Raw genomic sequence first — 25,526 nt, forward strand, 5'->3', positions numbered from 1 at the left:
ATGATTTAGGTAGGGAAAGAGACAGTATGACAGCAGACATAACAAAGGAGAGACTTGGAACAGAGGAGAGAGAAATTAAATCTGACTGTGGAGAGGGCAAGAAAAACTTCCTAGAAATGGTAGAAGTTATGCTAGTTCTTGAAAAATGATGGCTACCATTTATTGAGCTACTGGGTCAGGTACTCAGTTGGATGCTTTGTATATATCATCTCAGCTAAGACTCAAAATATCTCTGCGAGGTTAATATTATGGTCTCCATTCAGATGCCTTGATAACATCAGGTTACAGTTGTTGGATGCATCCATTCCAAGGATACACTTGCCACAAGGACAGAAGTACACAGTTTCTGAGCCAGGATGCATATGTTTGTGCTCCTGTACATTTATTGAGCACTTACTATTTGTCAGGCCCTGTTGCCTGTGCTTTTGAAGCTTGGCCTAGTTTAATCCCTATAACAATCCCATGAATGAGGTGTACTACTACTCCTATTTTATAGATGAAGCAACTGAGACTTTACAAGGTCAAATAACAAAAATAAAAATAAATAAAAATAAGAGGTCAAATAACATTCCAAGATCACTCAACTAAACCCCACAGTTTGGACTTAAAATCAGGTATTTTAGAGTCAAAGACTGTTCCTTTGTGCTTTTCTTATTCTCCCTTTCCTGTGTTTAATTCTGACAAGACCTAATTCTGATCAACTTGTCATTAGCTTTGGCTGTTTTATTCATAGTTTCAAAATTAGGTATTAGCTAGAACTCCCTTCTCCCCCTTCTAATGTTTGCACATCTGAATCTCATGTGTCCTATGCTGATTTTCTAGTTTTGCCCATAGGAGGCCCTCTTATTCCAATGTTCAGGAGGACTAGAGCATGACATAGCTCACCAGAAGTATCACAGTATTCGAAGTATCATGGTTAAAAGTGAGAAAGGTACATTTCATCAGATCTTGTCCTCAATTGCTTGTGTACACAGTCATTATGCAGATGATCTGGTCCACAACCTGGGAGGCGACCCCAGTGGGCAGTCGTAATCAGCTTACACAACGGAATGGGCTTTGAATATGTTGAATAATTTTTTTAAGCAATATTTCGTTCAGAGACAGATGGCTATTTGGAATGTCAGAGGCTGAACAAGAGCTCAGCTCAGCAGTGTACGGAGAGATCACCAGGAATAGGCTTGCTGGCCAAGCTCTGAGAGGCCTCCCAAAATAGTGTCTACAGTGGTCAGTGCACTGCCCTCTGGGGTCTAGTCCTCCACTTTCAGAAGCCCAAAATAGTGAATTTTCCTTCCTTTCTTTCTTTCTTTCTTTCTTTCTTTCTTTCTTTCTTTCTTCTTGCCTTTCTTTATTTATTTTGTGTCAAGTACTTTTATTTAGAAGAGATCAGCAGAACTGGGAGAAGTTTTCTTTTTCTTGAACCAAAGGCCACCTTTATTTACTCTTCTTTAAAAACACGCACGCACGCACGCACGCACGCACGCACGCGGTGGGGACCATGTCAGTAGACCTACTCCCACCACAGGCCTACCTTTGTCAGTATCTTCAGGACATCCCTACCTCTGGAGGGAGCTATTTACACCGCCCAGTCCCTGCTGCCATATGGGGCAGCTCCAAAGATGACTCTTTTCTAACTGGTAACAGGCTTTAAGGTGTACCTCTTAAAACCCTTTGCTAAGGGCACCTGGGTGGCTCAGTCATTAAGCATCTGCCTTTGGCTCAGGTCATGATCCTAGGGTCCTGGGATCGAGTCCTACATCGGGCTCCTTGCTCAGTGGGAGGGAAGCTTGCCTCTACTGCACCCCCTGCTTGAGCTCTCTCTCTGTCAAATAGATAAAACCTTAAAAAAAAAAAAAAACCTTTGCTAAGAGGGGCAGCAGCAGCTATCCACAAATAACTCTGGGCTTGATATAGTGCTGAGTGTGAGCTTTGTATGAAACACATCACCTGTGTTGATTGAAGTCATTAGGGAAATGAGCACCCAAACCACAGCAGGATACCACTCATGCTCACTAGAGTGGCTAGAACCAGAAAGCACACAGTAACCAGTGTCGGAACCCTCATAGATGCCAGTAGAAATAGAAAATGGTGCAGCCTCTTTGGAAAAGTGTGGCAGTTTTTCAAAACATTATACATAGTTACTCTTAAGTTTATGGCAACTGCTGCCCTTCCAGTCCTAGTATATACAGAAGTGGCATGACAGTGTATGTCCACACAAAGCCTTGTACGTTGTATGGTCATAACAGAATCACTCGTAATGGCCAAAAAGTGGAAACAACCCAGCTGTCAATCTACTGAGAAACAGATAAGTAAAACAAGAGATATCCCTACAGTGAAATATTACTTGGCAGTAAAAAGGAATAAAGTCCTCATACATGCTAAAACCCAGATGAACCTCAAAAACATGATACTCAGTGAAAGGAATCATTCAAAAGATCACATAGTCCATGACTCCATTTATATGAAATGTCCAAATTGGGCAGAGGTGAAGACAATAATCAACTCAGTGATTGCCTAACACTAGGGTGTGTGAATGCAGGTGAGGGAGACATGGGGAGTGGCTGCTAACCCGCGTGGGTTCCTAAAATTAGGTGATGATTGCACAACGTTGACTGACACACTTTAAGTGGCTCAATTATCATATGTGATTATATCTCAATAAAACTATTAAATATTTGGCAACAAATGTTAGGCCATCTTTTTAGAAGTTAATTTAAACAATTCTTTGTAAGTTATTAATTGCACAATTAGATCTTTTCACGGTTCTCAAAAGTGCCTAAATGCAGCCAGAGAGGAGAAGAGGGGAAGGAGAAGGAGTTGTATAAATTCATTATTTGCCAAAATGGATCAATTTCAGTTTTAGGATCATCTGAGGAAACCTCTAAAAATGGGCTTTTCAGTGGAGCTGTGTTTGTTTTTTTCCCAGAGTATTCACTGAACATGAGTAAAAGGGAAAGAAAGGTGAAGCTATTTACTGATAGTTCAGGAATTCATGCCTTCATCAGATACAAACTGAAGGCTGCAGAAAGCCCGAGTTGTGAATTATAAAAAGTTCTCAGTGTATCTCAGTATATTCTTTTTCATAAGTGTGTGGCCATTGCCTTCATCCTCCCAGAATAGTGTTTTCTCAGTAGAGCTCAGTAGATGTTTATTTAAATGAAATGTACAGCTGAATGGTGTGTAAGACTCTCAGGAATTTAATAATAAAGTTTATCCCGCAGGTGCATATTTTGACTTCATATGAAGGACTCTTTGGGTTGAGAAAAAGTATGCATAAACAAAGCAATGAGGGGTTGATAAAGTACATGCTTTTACCTTTCAGATAACGTAGAGAAGTCCTGTAAGAGATGCCTGGAGTCACTGGCTAAGGTGTTTTTTTTTTTTAATAGTTTATGAATTTAAATTCTGTTTCATAACATTAGATTCTCTCTAATGTGCATCCCTTTATGGTTTATTATATTTAAGTTATATAGACTCTCTTAAAGTTGACTCTGAGGGCCATGTTCATTGTTTTTATTTTTGTTCTCAAACCCATTTCTTGTTTTGGTGCAGATATGGAAAAATCCCACTTTACTCGAGATCCGTCCCAGCTGAAAGGCATCCTTATCCGAGCATCGTTGAAGAAAAGCACGATGGGATTTGGCTTTACCATTATTGGTGGAGACAGGCCAGATGAGTTCCTACAAGTAAAAAATGTGCTGAAAGATGGTCCTGCAGCTCAGGATGGGAAAATTGCACCAGGTAAGTAATTTCTCAGGATGGTTTGAAGAGCAGTGGTAGTGTAATAAGAACTACGGTGAAAAGGTTTCATTTACATATATACTTATAAAACTGACATATAGTAAATATGTATTTACATATATAATAACTATATATGCATATATTATACATACCATTTATATACATAGAGAACTAGATTATACAGCTGGGGAGGGAGAGTCCTCCCTATTTTAGAGGATAAACTAGTTTATCCTCTAAATTCAGTGCATACTCGTTTTGAGGGAGGGCCATTTTTTATAAAGCAAGTGTACATCTAGAGAAAGCATAGTAAGTGTATTGATTTTTCTTTTTAATTTTTTTTTTAAAGATTTTATCCATTTATTTGACAGAGATCACAAGTAGGCAGAGAGGCAGGCAGAGAGATGGGGGGGGGAAGCAGGCTCCCTGCTGAGCAGGGAGCCCAATGCGAGGCTCGATCCCAGGACTCTGAGATCATGACCTGAGCCAAAGGCAGAGGCTTAACCCACTGAGCCACCCAGGCGCCCCTAAGTGTATTGATTTTTTTGAGTAATTTGTATCATCTTGAGATAACTCCTCCAGTGTGCTAAGATAAAGTCTGATTAAGCATCTCAGAGAACTGTTTGGTTGTTTTTCTTCGATGATATAGAGTACTTTGGGAGCTATCTAACATGTACCTATAATCTTTCCTGGAAAATGACCCACTGTGATGTTTATAGTGATAGGAAACAAATGATGTCCTATGATTTTTTCCCCAGTTTTGTTTTGTTTGATTTGGTTTGGTTTTTGCTTCCTTAGTCTTACTGGTTGTTAGTAAAATTAAACTCTGATGTTAAGAGTTGTCAACATGAAGTCACTGTTTGTACAGAGCCATATAAATTTGTCTTTTCTATAGTTTTCCCAAAGTCTTTACTTGCTAATTATTAGATATTTTTATATGGCTGACAGTTTTTATGGCTGAGGGGGTAAGAGGAAGTTCAAGAATGGTTACAGTTATGAGGGAGGCTTAAGCACTCTTTCCCAGAAGGATGTTACTATGCCGCCAAGGTCCCTTCTTTTTTTTATTATTATTATTTTTTTTATTTGACAGACAGAGATCGCAAGTAGGCAGAGAGGGAGGCAGGGAGAGAGAGAGAGGAAGAAACAGGCTCCCCGCTGAGCAGAGAGCCCGATGTGGGGCTCGATCCCAGGACCCTGGGATCATGACCTGAGCCGAAGGCAGAGGCTTTAACCCACTAAGCCACCCAGGCCCCCCTAAGGTCCCTTCTTAGACTGTTTGCTAAAGCAAATGTGTCCCCCCATTTGGACAATTCAGTTGCCATAGTATTTTTGATGGCACATATCAACTTATTTTCATTTAAGATATGGTATCTCTCATATTATGCTTTCCCATTTAAGACTTAAGAAGCTAAAAGCAAGAGACTTAAGACCGAAAACAAGAAAAGTTAAAATAATCAGAAGTTACAAGAAAAATGATTTGTGCTCTTATGACTTTATGAGATTAACAAACTAGAGAGTAAAATTACTAGTAAAAATTTTTAAGCTCTCAGTTTTGCCCTTTTTTTTTTTCTTTTAACATTTTGTCCACAAAACACATTTGGTAGCATTTGGATGTGTTCTCAGGGTTTCATAATAGAGATGCAGATTTGTCTAAAACTGATGTCTAATTTGTGTAGCAATACAGTACTTCCATGGAAATTTTGGAAACTTTTGCCAGGGAAGGGAAAGTCCAAACTTTGTTTCTTATTAGTCTGATCACTGTGTCGTCTTACATTATGAAACACATTTCTGCACACTTTAACATTGTTTTAAATACCATTTGTGTTGATTTTTTTTTGAGCCTACATGCAATCAGAACAAATTAAAGCACCTGTATTTGGCAATAACCTTTTAAATAATCATATTCAAATAAAAGCAGCAAATGGATGAGACATTAGAGGGCAGATTTTTAAAGTTAAGGCTGCATTAAAAAAAAATTCACCACTGATGAATGTCATACAGTAATGACTGTGCCACAAAGTGGTTGTAATAATGTAAAATCAGAAAAGCAAAAATAGGGGCGCCTGGGTGGCTCAGTTGGTTGGGGCCTCTGCCTTCAGCTCGGGTCATGATCTCAGAGTCCTGGGATCGAGCCCCACATCGGGCTCTCTGCTCGGCAGGGAGCCTGCTTCCTCCTCTCTCTCTGCCTGCCTCTCTGCCTACTTGTGATCTCTGTCAAATAAATAAATAAAATCTTAAAAAATTTAAAAAAAAAAAGAAAAAAAGAAAAGCAAAAACAATTTCTACAAGAACGTGTTTAGCTGACTTTTCCGTGTCTTAAATAATACGTTCTTTACTTGTGTTGGATTCACTTGTCACTTGTTTCTCCTTTCAAAATCTGAAATTAGGATAAATTGAAAATCTGTACAATTAAGACTGAGAAAGATGCCAAAGGGACATACATTCATAACATACATTATTGTAATCTTCAGCCCTACATTTTTCAAACTAGAATGAATTTTTAATTTTAGGTAATTAATTGGCCTCTGTAATTACTGGCCTCTTAAAATCAAGAACCAGAAGGTGGTATTGAAAGATCACCTGTTTGTACAAGTAGCTGATGGAGTTATTTGCTCCTCGTCTGTAGACTGAATACCTACTGCCATGAGCCTTGCTTTTTGTGGCCGCTTAGGTATGACTCAGAGGATATACTAACAATGACCGTATGAATTCAGTTATTTTTCAAATGATTCCCTTGAGCTTGAGGTGATAACTCTTTGCCGCAAAGATAATTAAGGTTTCATACATTTATATATTTTTTTTAGATAAGAACCACAGAAGAGAGAATGATGTGTCTGTGTTCAAAATCTATCTTTTCAGCAGTTAATGAATAGTAAGAGGTTTCCAGAATTCAAATTTAGATGATGAGTTTATTTTTGTCCCGCCCTACCCCAACAAAACATTAACTTCCTGGTGGTTTTAATATTTTTAACACGTGTCTTAACAGGTGATGTTATTGTAGACATCAATAGCAACTGTGTCCTTGGTCACACCCATGCCGATGTTGTCCAGATGTTTCAGTTGGTACCTGTCAATCAGTATGTCAACCTCACTCTGTGCCGTGGTTATCCACTTCCTGATGACAATGAAGATCCTGTCGTGGACATTGTTGCTGCTACTCCTGTCATCAATGGACAGTCATTAACCAAGGGAGAGACTTGCATGAATACTCAGGATTTTAAGTCAGGAGCAGTGGTCCTAGACCAGAATGGAAAACCAGGACCCACCTTGATCAGTGACCGTCTCAATGGACCATCGGATCTGAGCGAGCAGCGAGCATCCCTGGCATCATCGGGCGGCTCCCAGCCCGAACTAGTGACTGTCCCTCTGATTAAGGGCCCCAAAGGCTTTGGGTTTGCAATTGCTGACAGCCCAACAGGACAGAAGGTCAAAATGATACTGGATAGTCAGTGGTGTCAAGGCCTCCAGAAAGGGGATATAATTAAGGAAATTTACCATCAAAATGTGCAGAATTTAACACATCTCCAAGTGGTAGAGGTGCTGAAGCAGTTTCCAGTAGGTGCAGATGTACCGTTGCTCATCCTAAGAGGAGGTGAGTAAAAAGCACAAGGAAAAATCTTCACTGTTTGTGCATTTATATCTGTTAATCGTCCTTCCTTCCATGGCAGAATCTCTCTTCTCCCAGCAGACTTAACTGCTAATTAGTGTGCCTTTTCCTTAAGGTTCCGTCTGACTGCTTCCGTAAGCAGTATCTTTGCCAGCAGGTTTTTTTTTAGTTATTAGTGGTTTCATTAGTGTCCGTTATGGTTTTCTTCCCTGTATATTCTTTTTAAAATCTGATTTATGGTTTTAGTGATTAGAAAGAGTCACAGCATTGTGCTACTTCAGATGAAATATATCAATTTCATTTTCTCTGTCGATGGCAGTAGTAGAAATTGACGCTTTCCACCGGTGGTTCTTCATCTGGGCCTCTGTGATGTACCGAGGATGTTTGGAAAGAGCTAGTGTCTCTGTGAATAAGCAAAAATGTACAACAAAATATTGTACAGAACGAAAAAATCTGTTTTGTAAAGCAATCATGAGCACTCATGCTCGCGAAGCTTTTCTGTGAAGCTTTAGTATCTGTCTGTAAATGTTAATCAAACCCCGCAGTCCTCGTGTGAGAGAAATACAGTTTTTGTTTTCCAAGGTCATCAGCTGACTTGCACTGCTCGCAGGCATAAATCCAGGTCCAAGGACTAACCATCAAGTTGCATTTTGATGGGCCTTCTTAAATCCCTACCTATGAATGATTAGTATTTTTAAGAATAAAATTCAGCCATTCCCACTTCTCTCTCTGGCTTTTAGTTTTCATTTTTGAGGCAAATGGGTAGTTTAACTTCACTAGGATGTTTTTGAATTTCCTCATTTCTTGGAACTATTTTTGTTTCTTCTCTGGGTGAGGCAGTAGAATGTGCTCAGAGTAAGGGGAGGATCTCTGTGGGAGGGCTGGAGAGTTAGCCACATTTCCAGCACATATAACAGAGACCAGGGTTTGGTGTCAGGCAGGCCTAATGTCAGTTTCCTGCCTTGCTACGTGTTCTGTGGTATGAGGAAGTAATGTAATCTCCTTGAGTCTTTGTTGACCTGATGTATACAGTGGTAGTAACACTTACACCTTGGGATTGGCACGGAAATGATGTGAAATCATATCCGTACAACGCCTGGCGTACAGCAGGTGCTGGCCATAGGTTTACTAGCCTACTAAAAGTCGAAGCTAGTTTTATCATAAGCGTGAGCAGTATTTGTGATCTGGAAATGCTTCCTCTGTTTTTAAAATTTGGCTCATTTTTTTTTAAGGTCCTCCTTCACCAACCAAAACTGCCAAAATGGTGAGTATACAGTGGTCCTCACATGCTTCTTCCCAACACAGCGAGAGAGATGCGGAGCCCCCTCCTTGAGAACAGCGCTTGGTGCTGGTGATTACCCCTGGGAGAAGTGAGGAGGCGTCCTGCCCTGGGCTTGTGTCAGACACTCTGGGGTAGCCAGTGAGTTAGAGAGGAGGTGGGCTTGCCTGGTTACGTGTGTCTCCCGAATGCTAATGGCCTGTACTGCCAGTAGCCCTGCCCTCTAAATGGTGAAGCCGGAAGACCTCAACGTGCCCACATAGAGTCCTTCTGCTCTCTTGGTGTTTGAGAGGAGCAAGGGGGAGGAAGTGGCTACGGGTGAGGGCAGAGAATGAAACCTGGGACATCTTCTCCTGATGCCCAAAGAGCAGTGAGAGCTTCACGTCATTTCCTGGGGACAGTAAACACCCGCCATGAGATTACGTTCTCACAGTGGACTGAGCAAGACTTTCCAGAGTAACTGTGGCCTCTGTACTCAGCTTGCTTGCCATCAAAGTGATAGGCTGTGAGACTTGAAACAGTGTTTTCTTTATCATTCTTCTGAAGAACTGAGTAGCCTATTTAGGGACCCGTATAGCAAAGAAGACCTAAAAAAGGGTACAGCAAACAGTGCCAGGAAAGAAAGTGTGCTGGGGCAGATGTGTAGCTGCCGAAATACCCACATTACGTGGGTGTGGCTATGAAGATGATCATGTATAAAGTCCTAATTTAGATCTAGTTTGCTCGATTGGGCGCCTGTCATCCAGCAATGGAAAGATGGGCTTCCTTAACCATCCACCATAGGCTATTAAAGGAAACACTGTCCGATAGAAAATGGGTGAATTCTTTCTAGTTCACCCAATAAGATCCTCTACAAATTTGCTGTCTTATGGCTCAAAAGGAAAGCCACATTCTGTACTTCTGTAGATGGTACCACTTAACAACCAGTGCAAACAGAAGTGCTTTTTTTAGCCTGTGTCGTTAAAATGGCACTATGTTTCCCTGTGTTTCTCTGGTCATTGTTTTGAACTCCTGCGCTACCATTCTACTTCATAGTGGCTGCCAGCACCACTAGGTAACCCTAATGCTTTATGACTGCTGGCCTGGCGCTGCTCTGACAGATCCCTAGGACATGCCGGGGAGAGGGGAGGCGACTGCTCTCGTCCTCCTGCCACCCGACGGGGGTCTGGGTCAGTGACACTGGGAGAGCACTTTGTAGTGGCCGTCCTCATCCCGCTCCCTGATAAGCTGCCACTGCTCCTGCATCCTAGTCCGCGTTTGTAATTTTACCACAGACATCCGTAATCTGCCTCCCTCCGCAAGAATGCAGAACAGGCTGTTCTCAAAACCATATTTATTTTCTCAGGCTGTCTATTGGATATCACCCCCCAACCCAAATTTTATTAAGTCATTTTGCCTGGCTATTATTTCGGGAAAGAATGGGAAAAGTACGAACATAATTAGCTCCCATTTGCCCTTACCAGAATGTCCCGCATGGTGCATTTTTCCTTCCTGTGTTTGAACTGGCCATGTGGGGTTTTCATAGTGTCCTCTTCATAGCCCACATTAGAGGTAACACTTCTGACCCCATTTTCTGAGAGAGAGCGGCATCTCAAACATCTGCCCTGGGAATTAAATAGAGTGAGTGGGGAGGTGGGGCGGATCTAGAGCTTCACGGGGCTGTTCGCTCGGGGGGGGGGGGGGCTCCCCTCTTGCCACATGCTGCTGCCCTGGGTTATGTCCCTGCCCACCTTCTTCCCAAACTCCATTCGTGTCTTGGAGCTGGAGAAAAGGGCAAAATTGTGTAAACTTAGGACTAATTCAGACCCTTCAGTTGACAGCAGTATAAATCTTTTCTAATTTAAGTTAAATATGTTTTAACAAAGTGTACACGGCTGTGAAGGTAAATTCCTACAAGGCTGCAAATACACCGCAGCTTTGACCCTGCACCCGCCCCATCCCCGCCCACCTGTCAACCCGTGACACACCCGGTTCACACAATAGTCTTATGAACTAATCAGCCATCTGGTTTTCTAAAATACTAAGTAAGGCCCTTTTCCATTTCAGAAAACAGATAAAAAGGAAAATTCAGGAAGTTTGGAGGCCGTAAATGAGCCCCTTCCCCAGCCTATGCCTTTTCCACCCAGCATTATCAGGTCAGGATCCCCGAAATTGGATCCTTCTGAGGTCTACCTGAAATCTAAGACTTTATATGAAGATAAACGTAAGTAGTTGTGGGCTATTTCAGGAAAGCATGCGACAAAATCAATTTGAGTTTTCTAAAAAACTGGGACCTTCCCATCTTTCAAAACCGTATTATAAAGTTATTCCTTCATCCCCATTTTCATATGACTCTGGGCTTCTTCTATTTATATTCAACATGCATTCATCCATTTTTTTTTTTTTCCAAAACCAGAGATAAAGTGCCTACTGTCTACCTAACACTGTCGTAGGTGATGGGAGTAGAGAGATAAATAGGTTCTGCAGGCCCTGCGCCCAAACAGATGATTAGCCCTGATTGGAAAAGACAAATATGTAATCAGAGAAGTCTGTCTAAATGAGTCCAGATGAGTCTCACTGGGACCCAAAGGAGGAGATGATCAGTTTACCAGTGGGGGTGGCAGGAAGCATCAGGTACTGCTTCACGTGGCAAGTTAAGCCAGAACCACGTCTTTGAAGACGAAGAGGTATTTATGAGACAGAGAGAAAGGGAAAGAAAGCAGGAGTAACCTTTGCACGTTGACCTCGCGCGGCCTGGGTTCTGCAAGTAGCCCAGTTCGGCTGGGTCCAGTTGGCACCAGAAACCAAAGGGGGGAGAGCAGGGGCCAGCAGGCTGGGGAGGGAGGGCAGGGGAGGACAGGGGAGGCCGCTCTGAGGAAGCTGGAGTCCATCATAAAAAGGATAGAGAGCCGCGCAGTGGTTCCACTGTAGATAGGGGTGATCGTCTTGGACTTGTATTTCTGAGATTTTCCTGTCAGGGGTGTGAGGGGTGGTGAATCAGAGAGTGTGTAGCCTGAGGAGGAGACCAGCGTAGACTTAGCTCAGAGGAGCTCAGCTGAGAGGTGATGAGCAGGGAGCATGCAGAAGGCAGAAATTCAGTTTTGTGCTCATTTGTTTAAAATGAAGAATGTTTTCCAAAGTAAAATTACAGATTATGTAGGCTTAATTTTTTCCAAATTAATTTGTTTCTGAGAAATCTAAATCTGCCTTGGAAACTGTGTACACAGGTGGAAATATTATGTATAATCGACTTCATATTTAACCAATTCCCGATCTGTATCTTGATAGGCCCAGGCCATATTCAGAAAGATGGAAACCAGAGGCAAACACAGCAAAGCAATAATTTAAATTAATAGAACTATGGAGAATCCCTTTCTTCTGACTTGCCATTGATAGGCTGGTATATTCTTAGTATTGGTGGAAACTACTCAGTTCCTTTGGGCCCCATCTGTAAAGTAACTGAGTTGGGCTCCAGAGTCTTTTATCCCTAAAGTTCTGTGATTCTGATAGGACTCATTTCTTAAAAGAGACTGCTTCTCAGGAACATTATCAAGATTTACCCTGTCCAATATCTTAATTTGTATATAGCTCCCCACGTTTCTAGCAAACACTTCTTGCTTATGAATAACATTAATATTTTCTTGAAGATCAAATTATTTTATTTATGAAGTAGGTTTTTCCAGACTTAATATTCTGATGAAAGCAACCTGCCCTTGGGGTGCAGGATAGGGTGGGTGAAGAGCCTGGACTCTAGAAATCAAGCTGGCTTGAAATCTTAGCTCTTGCGTTTACTTGCTGCCTGACACTGGGCCACTTAGCGAGGCCTCAGCTTCCACAGCTAGAAAATGGGGCTAATGATAGGTGTTAGTGATCATCATTTCCTTTTAAAATTATAACCATTTACAAAATTAGGCTAAGCAAATATGGAATGCTTTTCAGAAGCAAAGATATTAGTTTAGTAGTAGAATTAAGGCATTGTACAGACTCTCTTTTCCTAGTATTTGTCCAAATGTTAATTTAGGTAATTTGTACCTATCAAACGTCAAACTTAAATTGGATGATTCTGCACTTAATATCACAACACGGATTTGAAACCATTAGGATTTAATGGCAGCATAATGGAAGTGGGGGTAAATGTTCTTGAGCACTTGCCATACAAAGTTTTGTTTAGAGCTGAAAATAAAGACTTAGGATTGATTTTTTTTTTTTTTTTTGGTACTAGTATGTAGTGGTATGTTCTTGTGTAAGTTTTCACCTACCAGAGAGTTCTGAAGTTACAGTTCATTGAACTCGATACTATGATCCTACTAAATAATTGCACTGTTTTATTTTAATCCTTTTTAAGTAAATCAAAGTATTTTGTTTTTTGTATTTATTTTTCTATTTTTCTGATTTTCCTTAGCACCAAACACCAAGGACTTGGATGTTTTTCTTCGGAAACAGGAGTCAGGATTTGGCTTCCGGGTTCTGGGAGGAGAGGGACCCGACCAGTCTGTAAGTTCACATACTTCAGAATTTGGCTATTCCTATGAAATTTTAGGTAGCTGTTCAGTAGAATATGGTACTTTTGTTCTCTCTCTTTTTCTTTTTTTTTTTATGATTTTGTTTCCTGTAAGCATCTCCTGAATGAGAGGAAGAACTGCATATCTGTTAGTGTAGGGGTCTTCCAGTTACTTTGGTATGGCGGAGGCTAGAACTGAAGGCAAGAACTGAATATGTCCGCTGTCAGTGGGGCAGTAATCAATTTCTGTCCTTCTCTATGTACCTACAGCTTATTTTCAATTTCTATTTCCCTTTGCATTTGTTAAATTTTAAGACCCTTGCCTTCTCTAAGAAAGAAGCATCCTCTTTGCCACCATCAGTCTGTCCTTTGACTGAATGCTCTGTAAACAGGTGGCATGAGCCCGGGCGTATTCTGTCACTTACTCTTATTAATGGGTTGACATTTTCATGCTCAGTACTTTGCCTGCCATTTCATCTGCCATACCTGTGAAGCTAGAAAAATATAAAATAATTGATGTTTCTGTCCAGAAAGCATAAGGGTTATGTTTGTAAAGCATTTAAAAATCTAGAACTTTATACAAGATTCTCACATAAAGTTTAGAGGACAAATGTAATAGGTTCTATTTTTAAGTCTTGCCCTCAGTTTGAATGACAGAGAAGTAATGTGCTTTGTAGAGTTGGAGAACATATTTAAGTTTTTTCTGTGTAATATAAGAAAGACATTATTATCGTGCTTGGAAGTTAGGTAACAGTAACCTTTTAAAATGACAGGCTTCTTTCTATTTCTGGATAGAAGAGTTGATTTATGTATTATACATGTGTTCTAATTAGCCATATTGGCTATAGTTAAAACAATGATCGGAGACAAATAAAGCTCCAGGCAGGTTATACAGTAGCTTGATTGTTCTTGGTGGAGGACGTGATTCTGTTTTAATGCTTCCTATTTTGTTGATCCGTATAATGATGACTAAAACATTTTCAGAGTTTATATCAAACAACTTGGGAGAAACCCTTCTCTTAAATGTCAGGTTTTAGCAGCTCTGAATCTAGCCCAAACATTCAGGATTCCCTAATTACAGGAGTCTAATTGCCAGCAAACAAGATGAGCCAGATCCGTTTACCTCGATGTGAGTGGACCTCAGGCCATTCTGTTCCCCTGAGATTTCTGCTGCTTTGCAATTTAGGAACAAGAAATGTTTCTGGGTTTATATACTGAATTTCCACTAGTAACCATATGTAATGGGATTTTCTTAAGAATTATCCCAGTTGCTGTGAACAGTGCGTAGAAAACCCTTGCTGATGGCATTCAGTACACTTTTTGTACTTTTTAGTAGCTACTCCACAGAATTGCATTTTCTGAATTTAATGTCTTTTGTCATATTGGTAGAAGTGATAGTGGCACTTTTTAAGTCATTGAACGGCTTTGCATTTTCCATCTTGCGTGTACGCATCCCTGAAGATCCAGGAGGGATCACGGAGTGGGGTTATGTGAAATGCCCTTTTGGAGAATGGTCACTTTCCAAGATACCGCCTTTCTCAAAATGTTCATGGTTGAACTGCAAAAACAGTGTTGGTTTGCGTAGTACTGAGTTAGGAAGCCTTTAGCTCAATAGTTAAGGGTTGTAGGGGAGCCTAGTCCACTGTAGAGACCAACCTACGCTTCGGTATCTTACCAGATCTACATCGGGGCCATCATTCCTCTGGGTGCCGCGGAGAAAGACGGCCGGCTGCGTGCAGCTGACGAGCTGATGTGCATTGATGGGATTCCCGTGAAAGGGAAGTCTCACAAACAAGTCTTGGACCTCATGACCACGGCTGCTCGAAATGGCCACGTGCTGCTAACAGTCAGAAGAAAGGTCTTCTGTGGTATGTGAGCCCATCCCTGCTTCATAGGCTAATCAAGAAACAAAGAGACTTAGTCTGCTCTCTGTGCAGTTTTGCAGTTTCTTTAGTGTGTTTCCTGGTGTACAAGATGAGCCAGGGCCTTCCTCGTCATGGGAGGTCATGGAATGTCAGAAGGATCCAGAAATAATACTACTATCGGAAGAGAGAAAGAAATTTGGGGCCTCTATATTAAGACCATATTGACATATTTTGCCAATGTGGTGTTATAGATGGGACTATCGGGTTAAGTCTGTTTTCTTAAAAAGAAGTACAGTTTTTTAGTCATATCAAGAGATCCCTTGAGCTGAATAGCAAAAGATTTTGGATCCTGAGGAATTGCTTAATATTCAAAGAGGGCTGAATGTTTCTGTTTGAGTACTTTTAATATGATGTCATTTAACAGTAAGAAGAAAATGTTTATCGAGTGCTTACTCTGTCTCAGACGTACGGATTCTTTTATTTAGTCTTTACAACACCAGGATATAAATACTGGTGTTTTACAGTTACCCACAGAACGGTTGAGAGACACGTTACTGGTGAGTAGTAGGGCCAGGATTAGAACGGGGAGTTGAATTATAGAGCCCAAGGTCTAAACCATTACATGAGGGTGGAAAAACATTTTCCTCATCAATAGCTTTGTGAATGTTACATCAGAATTTTAGAAGTGAGTTCTTGCCACTTGAAGATCTTAAAAAGACAACCCTGTAGCACAAGAATGTGAGCCTCATCGAGGTAGGGACAGTGATGCACTTGGCTAACTGCTGTATCCCCCACACATAAAACAGTGTCTGCCTGGCACAGAGCGGACATCACCGAAGGTTTGTGGACTTGATGAATATTTGCATTACTTTTAAAAATGAGGCTCTGTGTTTTTGATTGCAACATCCAAAGGAAAGGCCTGCCTGTTTTTCTATGGACCAGACATTTAGAGAGACACACAGATTTTAATGCTGTGTTGGTTGTGTTGGAGTCAGAACATAACCACATGCGGTAAAAAAATGTGCTGTTGTACAACTAGAGACTGGCTCTCTCCCGGAGAGCATCATGAAGATGTTTCATAAGAGTTTGATACTCCTGGAGGCATTTAGCTAATTTATTATGACCACACATTATACAAAAAAACAAAAAAACCAACCTTTATTTTTCATTAATGATTGGATGTTGGCGGCACTTTGTTGAAATTCTAAGACATAATCTCAGAATCATGTAGATTTTGAGTCAAAAGAGCACTTATAAATGGATATTCCTCAGTGGCGGTGCGTTCTGGCTGTTGTTAATGATGGCTCAAGTTATGTCAAATTATGACACAAAATTTGCCTGTTGTTCTAAATCAGTTAGGACTAACTTGTGTTATTCTTTCTTGAATTCTGATGTCATACTTGAATGGGAAAAAATATGTAAGTTTACGTCTCTGCTTGCTGGGGATCCCTAGGACCGGTTCTGCTCCTGGGAGAGTTGGCTGCCACGTGGACAGTTTGTCATTTGCCGGGCGTGGCAGGCGGCGGGCCACTGGCGGTTAGCACATCTGGTATCATCGATCAGGAAGGCTGCACCTGTAACACACACTCTGTAGGACGACTCCTGTGTTGACGGCTAACCTCTCTACCAGTGAGGGGCAGCACCTCTGCCCCATGCAGTGACCTCCCTGGCATCACCAACGTTAGTCCCGCACTGAGTTATATTTAATGTTGATTTTAAAAGGAAGTCATACCGTGTCAGTTTTCATGACCAACTTTTGTTAAAATTACTGATCAGAATCCTGCTGGAATTAGGACAATTTCAAGAAGAATGGATTTACCATGAGCTTTCACGGAAGCTTCAAGAAAGCTTCCTTTAAAATGAGATACCGTAACATTCTTCAGGTTATAGGTGGGCGAGTACTAAAGATGTCAGCCCCAGTGCTGCCCCCTACAGCCGCACTCCCATGACGTCCAGAGCTCACGTAGGGGGGTTGCTTTTCTGTGCTCTGTGCTATTCAAATCTCCTTTGTCCTGGGAGAGGCTTAGCACAGAAACACTTCAGTCAACAAAAATTACGATGTACTGGAAATATCAGAATTGGTCGTGTTTATTACAGAGAAACAACCTGAGGAGGACAGCTCTCCAGCATTCCTGTCGACACAGAATGGCTCACCCCGCCCGAACAGAGCAGAGGTCCCAGCCAGGCCTGCTCCACAGGAGGCCTATGATGTAGTCCTGCAACGGAAGGAAAATGAAGGATTTGGCTTTGTCATCCTCACCTCCAAAAACAAACCCCCTCCGGGAGGTAAGGACTGCTGTAGCTTTCTGTCCCTGCAGTTTGAGTTTTCTGACTCTCCCAGGGGGCTTAGTGAAACTTAATTAGGAATTATGTATACATTGCCTTAGAGACTTATCTTTTTAAGAGCGATGAATATTTTCTTTATTTCCAAACCAGGTGGTCTGAACTTGAACTTCCAGGCCTCAGGTTTCTCTCTCATCTCAGGTTTCATAAAATCAGTCTTAGCAGCTCTGCTCTGTTTGCATCCAGAGGGAAGGGATGTGAGGTGCACTCCCTCTGAGATTCAGCAAAAGGACAATGCTGAGTTTTTTCAAATAAGGAGGCATAGATTATTTGTTTTGTTTTAATTAGAAGAAACTGAATGCAGAAATGAATCAAATGCTAAAAGCAGTTGAGAAGAAGCAAAATAGATTAACAGAAAAATCTTAACCCAAATATGTCTTAAGTAGTCCTATTGTGTTGTTTAATCATAATTGCCACATTCCAGCTAAAAAGGAACCTTCTTGAATGACAAGAGGCATTCTTATCTTTTATAGATGCATCATTGAAAGGTAAAAATTTTGTCAGAACTTTAAGTATTAATCCAAATATCCTGAACCCAGTTTAACAGAATATTGTCATCTGGGAAGGACAAATGTATACATTAATTCCTTCAACAAAGGAGGAATTACCTCTAGTATGTTCAGGGCTGTTACGATCCGGCAAATCAAGTATTTGTTTTGCCTTTATGTTTCTAAGAAATAATCATCTTTAAATATAATTATAAGATCCAAGTGAATGTAAGATGAGAACCAGAAAATTGAGATTGATCTATCATACTTGTCTGGTGACTTTATTTTTCCAAGTCAAAGGACCACAGGAAAACATGTGCTTGCCTTTGCCAGTGGATTTGATTATATCCTGAGTAGTGAGATCCTTTTAGACTAGATGGTCACAAAAATCTTAGAAAAAGAAGAAACCCCTTTTCAGGAGTGTTGGAAGCCACACCAATTTGCAAAAATCTTGCTAAAATTAATGCAAGTGTGTAAAGGAAGAAGACCCTATGACATGGATGAGTTATTACTATAGTATCAGGTCACTGCTCACTGATACTAGTTTCCATTTTCCAAAAGCAGTTGCTATGGTAACCCTTGGAACTGGAACTGTCACTGAGGCTCTGAGGATGATTATGTGGCCTGTGTTGGAAAAATGAAAGAAAGCAGATTTTTGGTGGGCTTTGTGTTAAAGCGTTGGAAATCAGGATTTCCCAAACCAAATAACCATTTTAGTTAACCATATTCTTATTCTAATGCCATACAATAATCCCACGCATTCAGATTAACAAAAACAGTGCAAGATTATTACTCACTGTGAGAGATGCTAACTGCTTTCTATACCGAAGATACTCCTTTTCTAGGACTGCCGAAATTAGGGGAGAGCCTAGGGTCCACCATAAAACAAAGCAATATAGAGAAATTCAGTAGAATAAGTTGCCTTATTTATATAGGCTTAACCTTTTTATAGTTTTTGTTGATATTTAAAATATATGTTGCATTTTAATATATACTAAGTGTATTGTTTTTATTGGTGTATGCTTGTCTATATTTAAATTTTTTTAATATTTTTATATTTATTCGTCTTAATTGTTTCTTACTGTTTTGATGGTTTTGCGGACCACAGATCTGGTCTGTGTAAGATAGTGTCATCAGCTCTTGGGCTCTGTAATCGGACAAACTCGGCTTCAAGTCCCGCTTGTGTCTTTCAATAGCTGTCTGATCTCGGGCAAATTATTTACCCTCCAAGAGCTCCAATTTCCTCTTGGAGATGAGGATGATGCTAACACTTCCTGTCTCAGAGGAGTCTGAGGATTAAAGGAGATAACGCATGTGAGCCCTTAGCCCGGACCTTTACTAAAAGCTGCTGGTGACTGTTGGAGCTTCTGCTGCTCTGGCCATTGTGTTATTTATAAAATTGTTTGTCTCTTGCCTTTTTTTTTTTTTTTTCTTTAAGAAACTTTAAAAAGTTTATCAATACTTGAGTAACGAGATGGGAAAGAAAGCCCAATTAAAATGTAAGATCGAAGCAGCAGCTCATGTGTAGCAGGAAATGAGTGTTTGCAGCTCATTAATTATCAACCTGAATGGTAAATTGGGCTTCGGGTACCCATGAATTTTGTATAAAGTCCTTGAGCTTTTCAGTCATTGGCGCAACCCCAGAACTGGTAATTTCACTGAAATGCTAGTTGATCATCTCATAGAATGCTGAGCCCTGCAAGCCTTCTTCTTGGGATTCTCATGCATGTCATGTAGATAGAAGGAGGGTGCTGGGGCGGGGGTGGAGGGCTTGGGTGAGGAGCTTTCACTCACAGAGACTGAGCAGTAGCTGCGGACCGCCTTACAGAGAAGGTGCGGACAGACCAGAGTTAGCACGGGTGAAAAGGCAGGAAAGATACTAGAATAGCTCATTCTTTTTTTTTTTTTTTTTTAAGATTTTATTTATTTATTTGACAGAGATCACAAGTAGGCAGAGAGGCAGGCAGAGGGAGAGGAGGAAGCAGGCTCCCCGCTGAGCAGAGAGCCCGATGCGGGACTCGATCCCAGGACCCTGAGACCACGACCAGAGCCTAAGGCAGAGGCTTTAACCCACTGAGCCACTCAGGTGCCCCAGAATAGCTCATTCTTTATGGACCTTGTCTTGGTGTAGATTGGCACTCTGCTCGGGACGGATTATTTCTTCCTTCTGATTAAATGTATTTTCTGGTGACATCTGTCCCAAGCAGAGTTCCTGGCCGCATGTCTGACACCAGTCATGAAATCCTGAGATTCTTGGGGCACCTGGGCGGCTCAGTCAGTTAGGTGTCTGTCTTCGGCTCAGGTCATGATCTCAGGGTCCTGGGATCGAGCCCCACTTCGAGCTCCTGGCTCAACAGGGTGTCTGCTTCTCCCTCTGCCACCTTGCCCTGCTTGTGCTCTCTCTCTCTGACAAATAAATAAATAAAATCTTAAGAAGAAAAGAAATTCTGAGATTCTCTGCGGTCGACTTTTTCAAAGATCAGGGATCCGGGTCCAGCACCCTTACTGCCCTAGCCCCAGCTTGTGTCAGTGCTCAGTGAACAGAGTACCCAGAAAAGACCTCTGTGTGTTTAGGATGAAAAGGACTTAGCTAGTTTTTGCTTTGCTGGTGCTTCAGAGGTTTTAGTGTTTCTCTTTCTTATCATATACTTTTCAGCTCTGGTTGCAAAGGATTCTTTGAGAGGGGACATTTCCAGTTACTGTCCTTTCTTTCCCTGAAAGAAATGTTTTAAGAGCACTACAGTGACCTCAGCAGCTGGACATTCCAGTCTGGGAGACAGATTTAGGCCAAAGATGAAGACGGATAAACTGGTTTTATGGCCAATGCCTGTGGACTTGGTATACCAGCAAATGCAAGACAGGACTTGAGACTTTTCCTTAGCTTTGTGTGCTCTACAGGGTTACTCTGAAAACTTCCCAGTCTGTTCAGAAGTTATCCTTCTACTGGTCTCTCTGCTGTTTTTAACTGTTTCGATAATACAGCTGTCAACACTGAGAATATGATAATCTGACTACTCTTACCTTCCTTCGCCTGGACAACTAACCCTTCGGGAAGTTCTGTCCCAAGATTTGCCGATTCCTTCTGAGCGAGCACATGGCTCACGTGATGAGAAGGAAACCACTGAGACTTCAGAGATTCACTTTGTTTGATGCTTTCCCAAGTCTGAACAAACCCTTTCAGCATGCCAAGGGGCTGAATGATTTCCTTCTCATCGAGAATGAACACCATGTACCAGTAGATCTTTTCTCAGGAGAAATGCTAAGGTATTGAGGTAGAAGGTCACCACAGGGCCACTGTCTGGTTCAGCATAAGTTAGTTAGTTTCTTCTTTCTTTCTTTCCAAATTTTTATTTATTTATTTGAGAGAGAGAGAGAACATGAGCAGCAGGAGGAGGGAGAAGGAGGCATCCGTCCTAGGGTCTCCGTCCCAGGACCCTAGGATCATGACCTGAGCCAAAGGCAGACACTTAACCGACTGAGCCTCCCAGGGACCCTGTAGCACACACTTCTAACCTGCTGTCCTCTCCATGAATCGCTCATACTGACTGGCACAGGACATGGCCCACTACCCCAGACGCTTTTCTGATTACTTTGCTTTAAAGAAAATGGTATAAGTGCTTGATACAATTCAGAGCTAAAAGGCACTTGCTTCCAACGTTGATGTCCTCTATTTTAGGATAAAATCTCTCACTGTAGAATCCTGAAAGAGCAGGGGAGTGCCCCTGTCTGTGGGGCTATAAATCACAGCCAAGAATAACTTTCAGTTCAAATGAAAGCCTATTTCAATGTCCCTGACATACACCTGCCATGACTTAGAAATATAAGGAGCCGATTTTACTATGGAAATTAAACATACTCAAAGTGCCATTTTAAATATTAATTATCCATATTTGTAATAGTCAGTAGTCTGCTAGAGACAAATGCCCGACAAGTTTACTGACCCGGGTAAGGAAATTCTTAAGGAACATGGAAGGAACATTTGTTTCTCAATGCAAATGCCCCCTTTTAAAGGGGTGAAAGATATTTTAACAAGATTTCCTGAGAGGGTCTGAGGACTCGTTTTAAGCTGGAACAGACAAGTGTCTTCAGAGTCTAGGAAAGCCTTCAGATCATGAGCCCATAGAACTGTGCGGCATGTCTTTGCAAATGTCTTTGACTCTGCTTTGTGCAGTTAGGGCAAAAGTTTATCCACGAGCCAAATAATCTCAGCCTTAAACGTCTCGTTCTGATTCCCCTCAGCTTTTCTAATTAAAAAAAAAAAATCTAAAGGCACACACAAAAGGAATGAATTTTGGATTCGTTTTAACGGTCAGTCATTTCACTGTGCCTGGATTTCTGAGCAGTAACCTCCAAGTCCTAACTTTGAATTTGAACTGCATTTATTTACAAGGCCCCCTGTGGGAGTAAAAGCCCCCTCAGCAGAACCAAAGGTGGTCTCATTGTGGCAGTTTCTGAAATAGCCAAAACAGGACGCAGCCTGCGTGGCCAGCAATCAGTAAGGAGCACCCGCTTCGTGAGAGAGTAACGTATCAGGGAGGTCGGTAGCCTTCAAACAGGAGTGTTAGGAGGGCAGTGAGAAAACTGGGGAGAGGTTTGCGGTGAGTGAAAGACAGCCCAGAGGTGTACGTGCTGCAGTTGCTGCCGTGTAAGGAGTGTGCACGCGTGCGGGCCGAGAGCCGAGGACCGCACGGAGATAGTCACCGCTGGATAAGATGGCCACAGGCGACACTTTCTTGCCCTACATTTAAAGAATGTTTTTTGATGTTATGATGCGGAATTTTTAAATAATGATAAATCCAACGCTAACGTATCTTAAATAATGGAAAAACCTGGGCGTTTGTTTCCCCTAGTTATTCCTCACAAAATCGGCCGAGTCATAGAGGGAAGCCCAGCGGATCGCTGTGGAAAGCTGAAAATTGGAGATCACATCTCTGCAGTGAACGGGCAGTCCATTGTGGAACTGTCCCACGATAACATTGTTCAGCTGATCAAAGATGCTGGTGTCACCGTCACACTTACGGTCGTTGCTGAGGAAGGTAAGGAGCCAGTCACATTGCCTTGCACAAGCTTGTGTGAGTGACACAGGACAGAGCCCGCGGAAGCCAGCGGCTCCTTCCAGCACCGCTGGCAGGACTGCTGTGATAGAACTGTTTAGATACCCTGGAGTCTCCTTGTTTGCCTCTTCCACTGAATGAATTTGAGTGACAGTTTATTAAGAAGTTGTCAGTAGCTCAAGATAAGGAATCCGGCTTGCGAGTGGTGGCCGTTTCTCTACAGGCTGGAGAAGCAATCACCCAGAAGGAAGAGAGATTGGTCAGACTTCTCAGATCTTATTTTCTTAAAATAATTTGTTCAGTTTCTGCTTGCTGGAGTGAGAGGAAATCCTCTAAAGATTCAAAGATAGTCACTGTTGCTATCAAGCCTTTCGTGTCAGGGCCGGGCCCGGTGTGCCTGTCCTCACCGCTGGGGCTGTGTTCTGCGAGGCGCTGTCTAAATGGGGGGCCGGGCAGTGCATAGGAGCAGCCGGTAAATGGGGCATAAAATGCATTTAGTGTCTTGCCTTGCTTTAGAGCTGCCTTTTCGTCATTAAGGGTTTCTAATTAGGAATTTTGGACAGCACCCGTTCATGCTCTTTGTTTATGAATTACAAGGTAAGGATTACATAATGCGCCTCTCATTTCTCCCGAATTTGCAAAACTAAGAGCGGGGAAGCCCCGAAGCATGGAATTAGGGCAAGTCCGTCCATCTTTCCTGTTCAAACCCCGTGTACTATAATGGGTGTTCATGGCCCACGGTGCCCCATGGTCTTCTAGTGTCCTCAGTTTTGGGGTCTTTTTGTTCTTGATTCTTCCATTCTTTGCTCTTCCCACTGCCCTTCTCTCCCTTCTCTATACATTCTCTATACATGCCTTTCTCTCTCCTTCTCTATACATTCATGCATAGCCAAGGTAGTACGTGACTCTGCTGCCATCCCAGCGCCCGGAGGGGCATTTCCACCTGCATGTGAGCTCTCCAGCCCTCGGACCTGGCGACATCCCTGCCCTGGCCCATTTCCCTTTTCTCGTCTGGTCCATGCTTTGCCAAGACTCTGTCCCAGACTCTGCTGCTCCTTCCTCCTTAAAATCCCCCCTGCAGAAGCCCAAGTGCTTCCCCATTCTCTGCACAGAAAGTGTTTTGTGAGTTTCTTCCCAACTTCCTTCTACATTGAACTTCCAGTGTTCCTTCCAGATCCACTGCAGAGCAAGGCCTCTTCGACCTCTGTGCCCATGGGTACCCCCCGGCTCTGTCCTGTGAGCTCCTCCGCACTCCGCCACCCCGCAGTTCACTGAGCATTGCTCCTGTGTGATGGTCTCCCTGCTGAAGTGCTCTGCTCTTGGAAGACAAAGAGAATCTTACCAGTTGATTGTGATACTTAGTAGATGTATCTACTTAGTAGATACTTAGATACTTAGTAGATACTTAGATACTTAGTAGATACTTAGTAGGTGATCAGTAATTATTTTTTGAATGAAGAAATGAGTTCAGTGGATGAACGAATGGATGATAGGATGAATGAACAAAAGAACAAAGTAAAAGTCAGGAGACTTTCAGTTCTGTGCCAGTACCTAGCTCAGAGGCATTAGATGCCCAATAGAAGAAGTGAGGCCTGGAACAGACATCGTTCACAGACACCTATCAGCTAGTTGGATGACCTGAAAAAGCCACTTAAGGTTTCTACTCTGCAGGTTTTTATCTGTACAGTGGAGCTGATAATGTCTATTTCAGGATCTCCATGAAGATTACAGTGGAAAACGTACCTCGTCTGCATAAGTGCCCTGAGGTGCTCATCTAATGGTAGCTGGGTCATTTCACCCCATCTTTGCATGACTGACCCCCACATCCGGGCTTCTGCCCACATCTCACCGCCTAAGGACAGAGTAGCCATATTTAGTAAGCACTTAACACTATGGCAGGTGTTACAAACACTTGACATCTGTTCAATTGTTTCATGCTCACACTAATCCTAGGTAGGCACTATTGTTTTCCCATTCTGTAGATGAGGACACTGAGCCTCCCAGCACTTAGAGAACTTGCCCACAGTTACAAGGCTCCTGACAGAAGCAGAGTGGGACTCTGCAGACTGGCCCCAGGATCTGTACTCCTGACTGCTGTGCCTTTCCCAGCCACAGTATCCAGAATGATCCTGCCCGCCCCAGTCCTCTCACGCCCTGCCCTGCTCGACTTTGCTTCCTTGCACTGATCCCTGCCTGAGATGAGTGAACCTGTGGTTTGTTTACTGCCCTCTCCCCTTCGCCACCATGCAGAGTCACAAGATTCCTGAAGTTAGACGTCTTGTCACGTTCAGTGCTGAATCCCAAGGGCCTAAAACAGTGTCAGGCACATAGTAAGTGCTCAATAAAAAAGTTCTTGAAGGACTTTGGGGCGGGTTTCTTTGTCTCCCTTTCCTCACTATGATTACTTCGCTCTCCAGAGCTTGCTTTTTAGCCTTAAATTTGTTCTGTGACCCACTAAGAAAAGCAGGCATCAGCATCATAGGAGATCGCATTTTAGGTTTGTTTGGAGGATGAGGTCTGTAGTACACTCACATCAGTGTGCCTGGCACGTAGCTGCGAAAGAAGCTCCCTCAAGTAGTGGGGCCAGCAGTCCTGGTGCTAAGTGTTTCTCTAGCCATGTGTCAAAAGGACCAGTGACATTTCCAGTCCACCACAGCCAGCATTTTTGTGACATA

The 25,526-nt window shown here is 42.3% G+C and overlaps 1 protein-coding gene across 2 annotated transcripts in view; it reads left to right on the forward strand.

The window, feature by feature from the left end:
* Positions 1-25,526, forward strand: part of LOC111143415 (membrane associated guanylate kinase, WW and PDZ domain containing 3) — a 230,891-nt gene that overhangs the window by 189,734 nt on the left and 15,631 nt on the right. For both annotated transcript variants that reach the window (XM_022497139.1, XM_022497141.1), the window contains exons 9-16: positions 3,550-3,738; positions 6,722-7,327; positions 8,575-8,606; positions 10,668-10,824; positions 13,003-13,094; positions 14,780-14,969; positions 17,064-17,252; positions 22,648-22,833. In XM_022497139.1, coding sequence (XP_022352847.1) covers positions 3,550-3,738; positions 6,722-7,327; positions 8,575-8,606; positions 10,668-10,824; positions 13,003-13,094; positions 14,780-14,969; positions 17,064-17,252; positions 22,648-22,833 — 1,641 coding nt within the window. The remainder of the gene's footprint in view (positions 1-3,549; positions 3,739-6,721; positions 7,328-8,574; positions 8,607-10,667; positions 10,825-13,002; positions 13,095-14,779; positions 14,970-17,063; positions 17,253-22,647; positions 22,834-25,526) is intronic.

This window comes from Enhydra lutris, unplaced genomic scaffold (genome assembly GCF_002288905.1).
Source record: "Enhydra lutris kenyoni isolate GAN:26980312 unplaced genomic scaffold, ASM228890v2 scaffoldscaffold9, whole genome shotgun sequence".
NCBI lineage: Eukaryota > Metazoa > Chordata > Mammalia > Carnivora > Mustelidae > Enhydra > Enhydra lutris.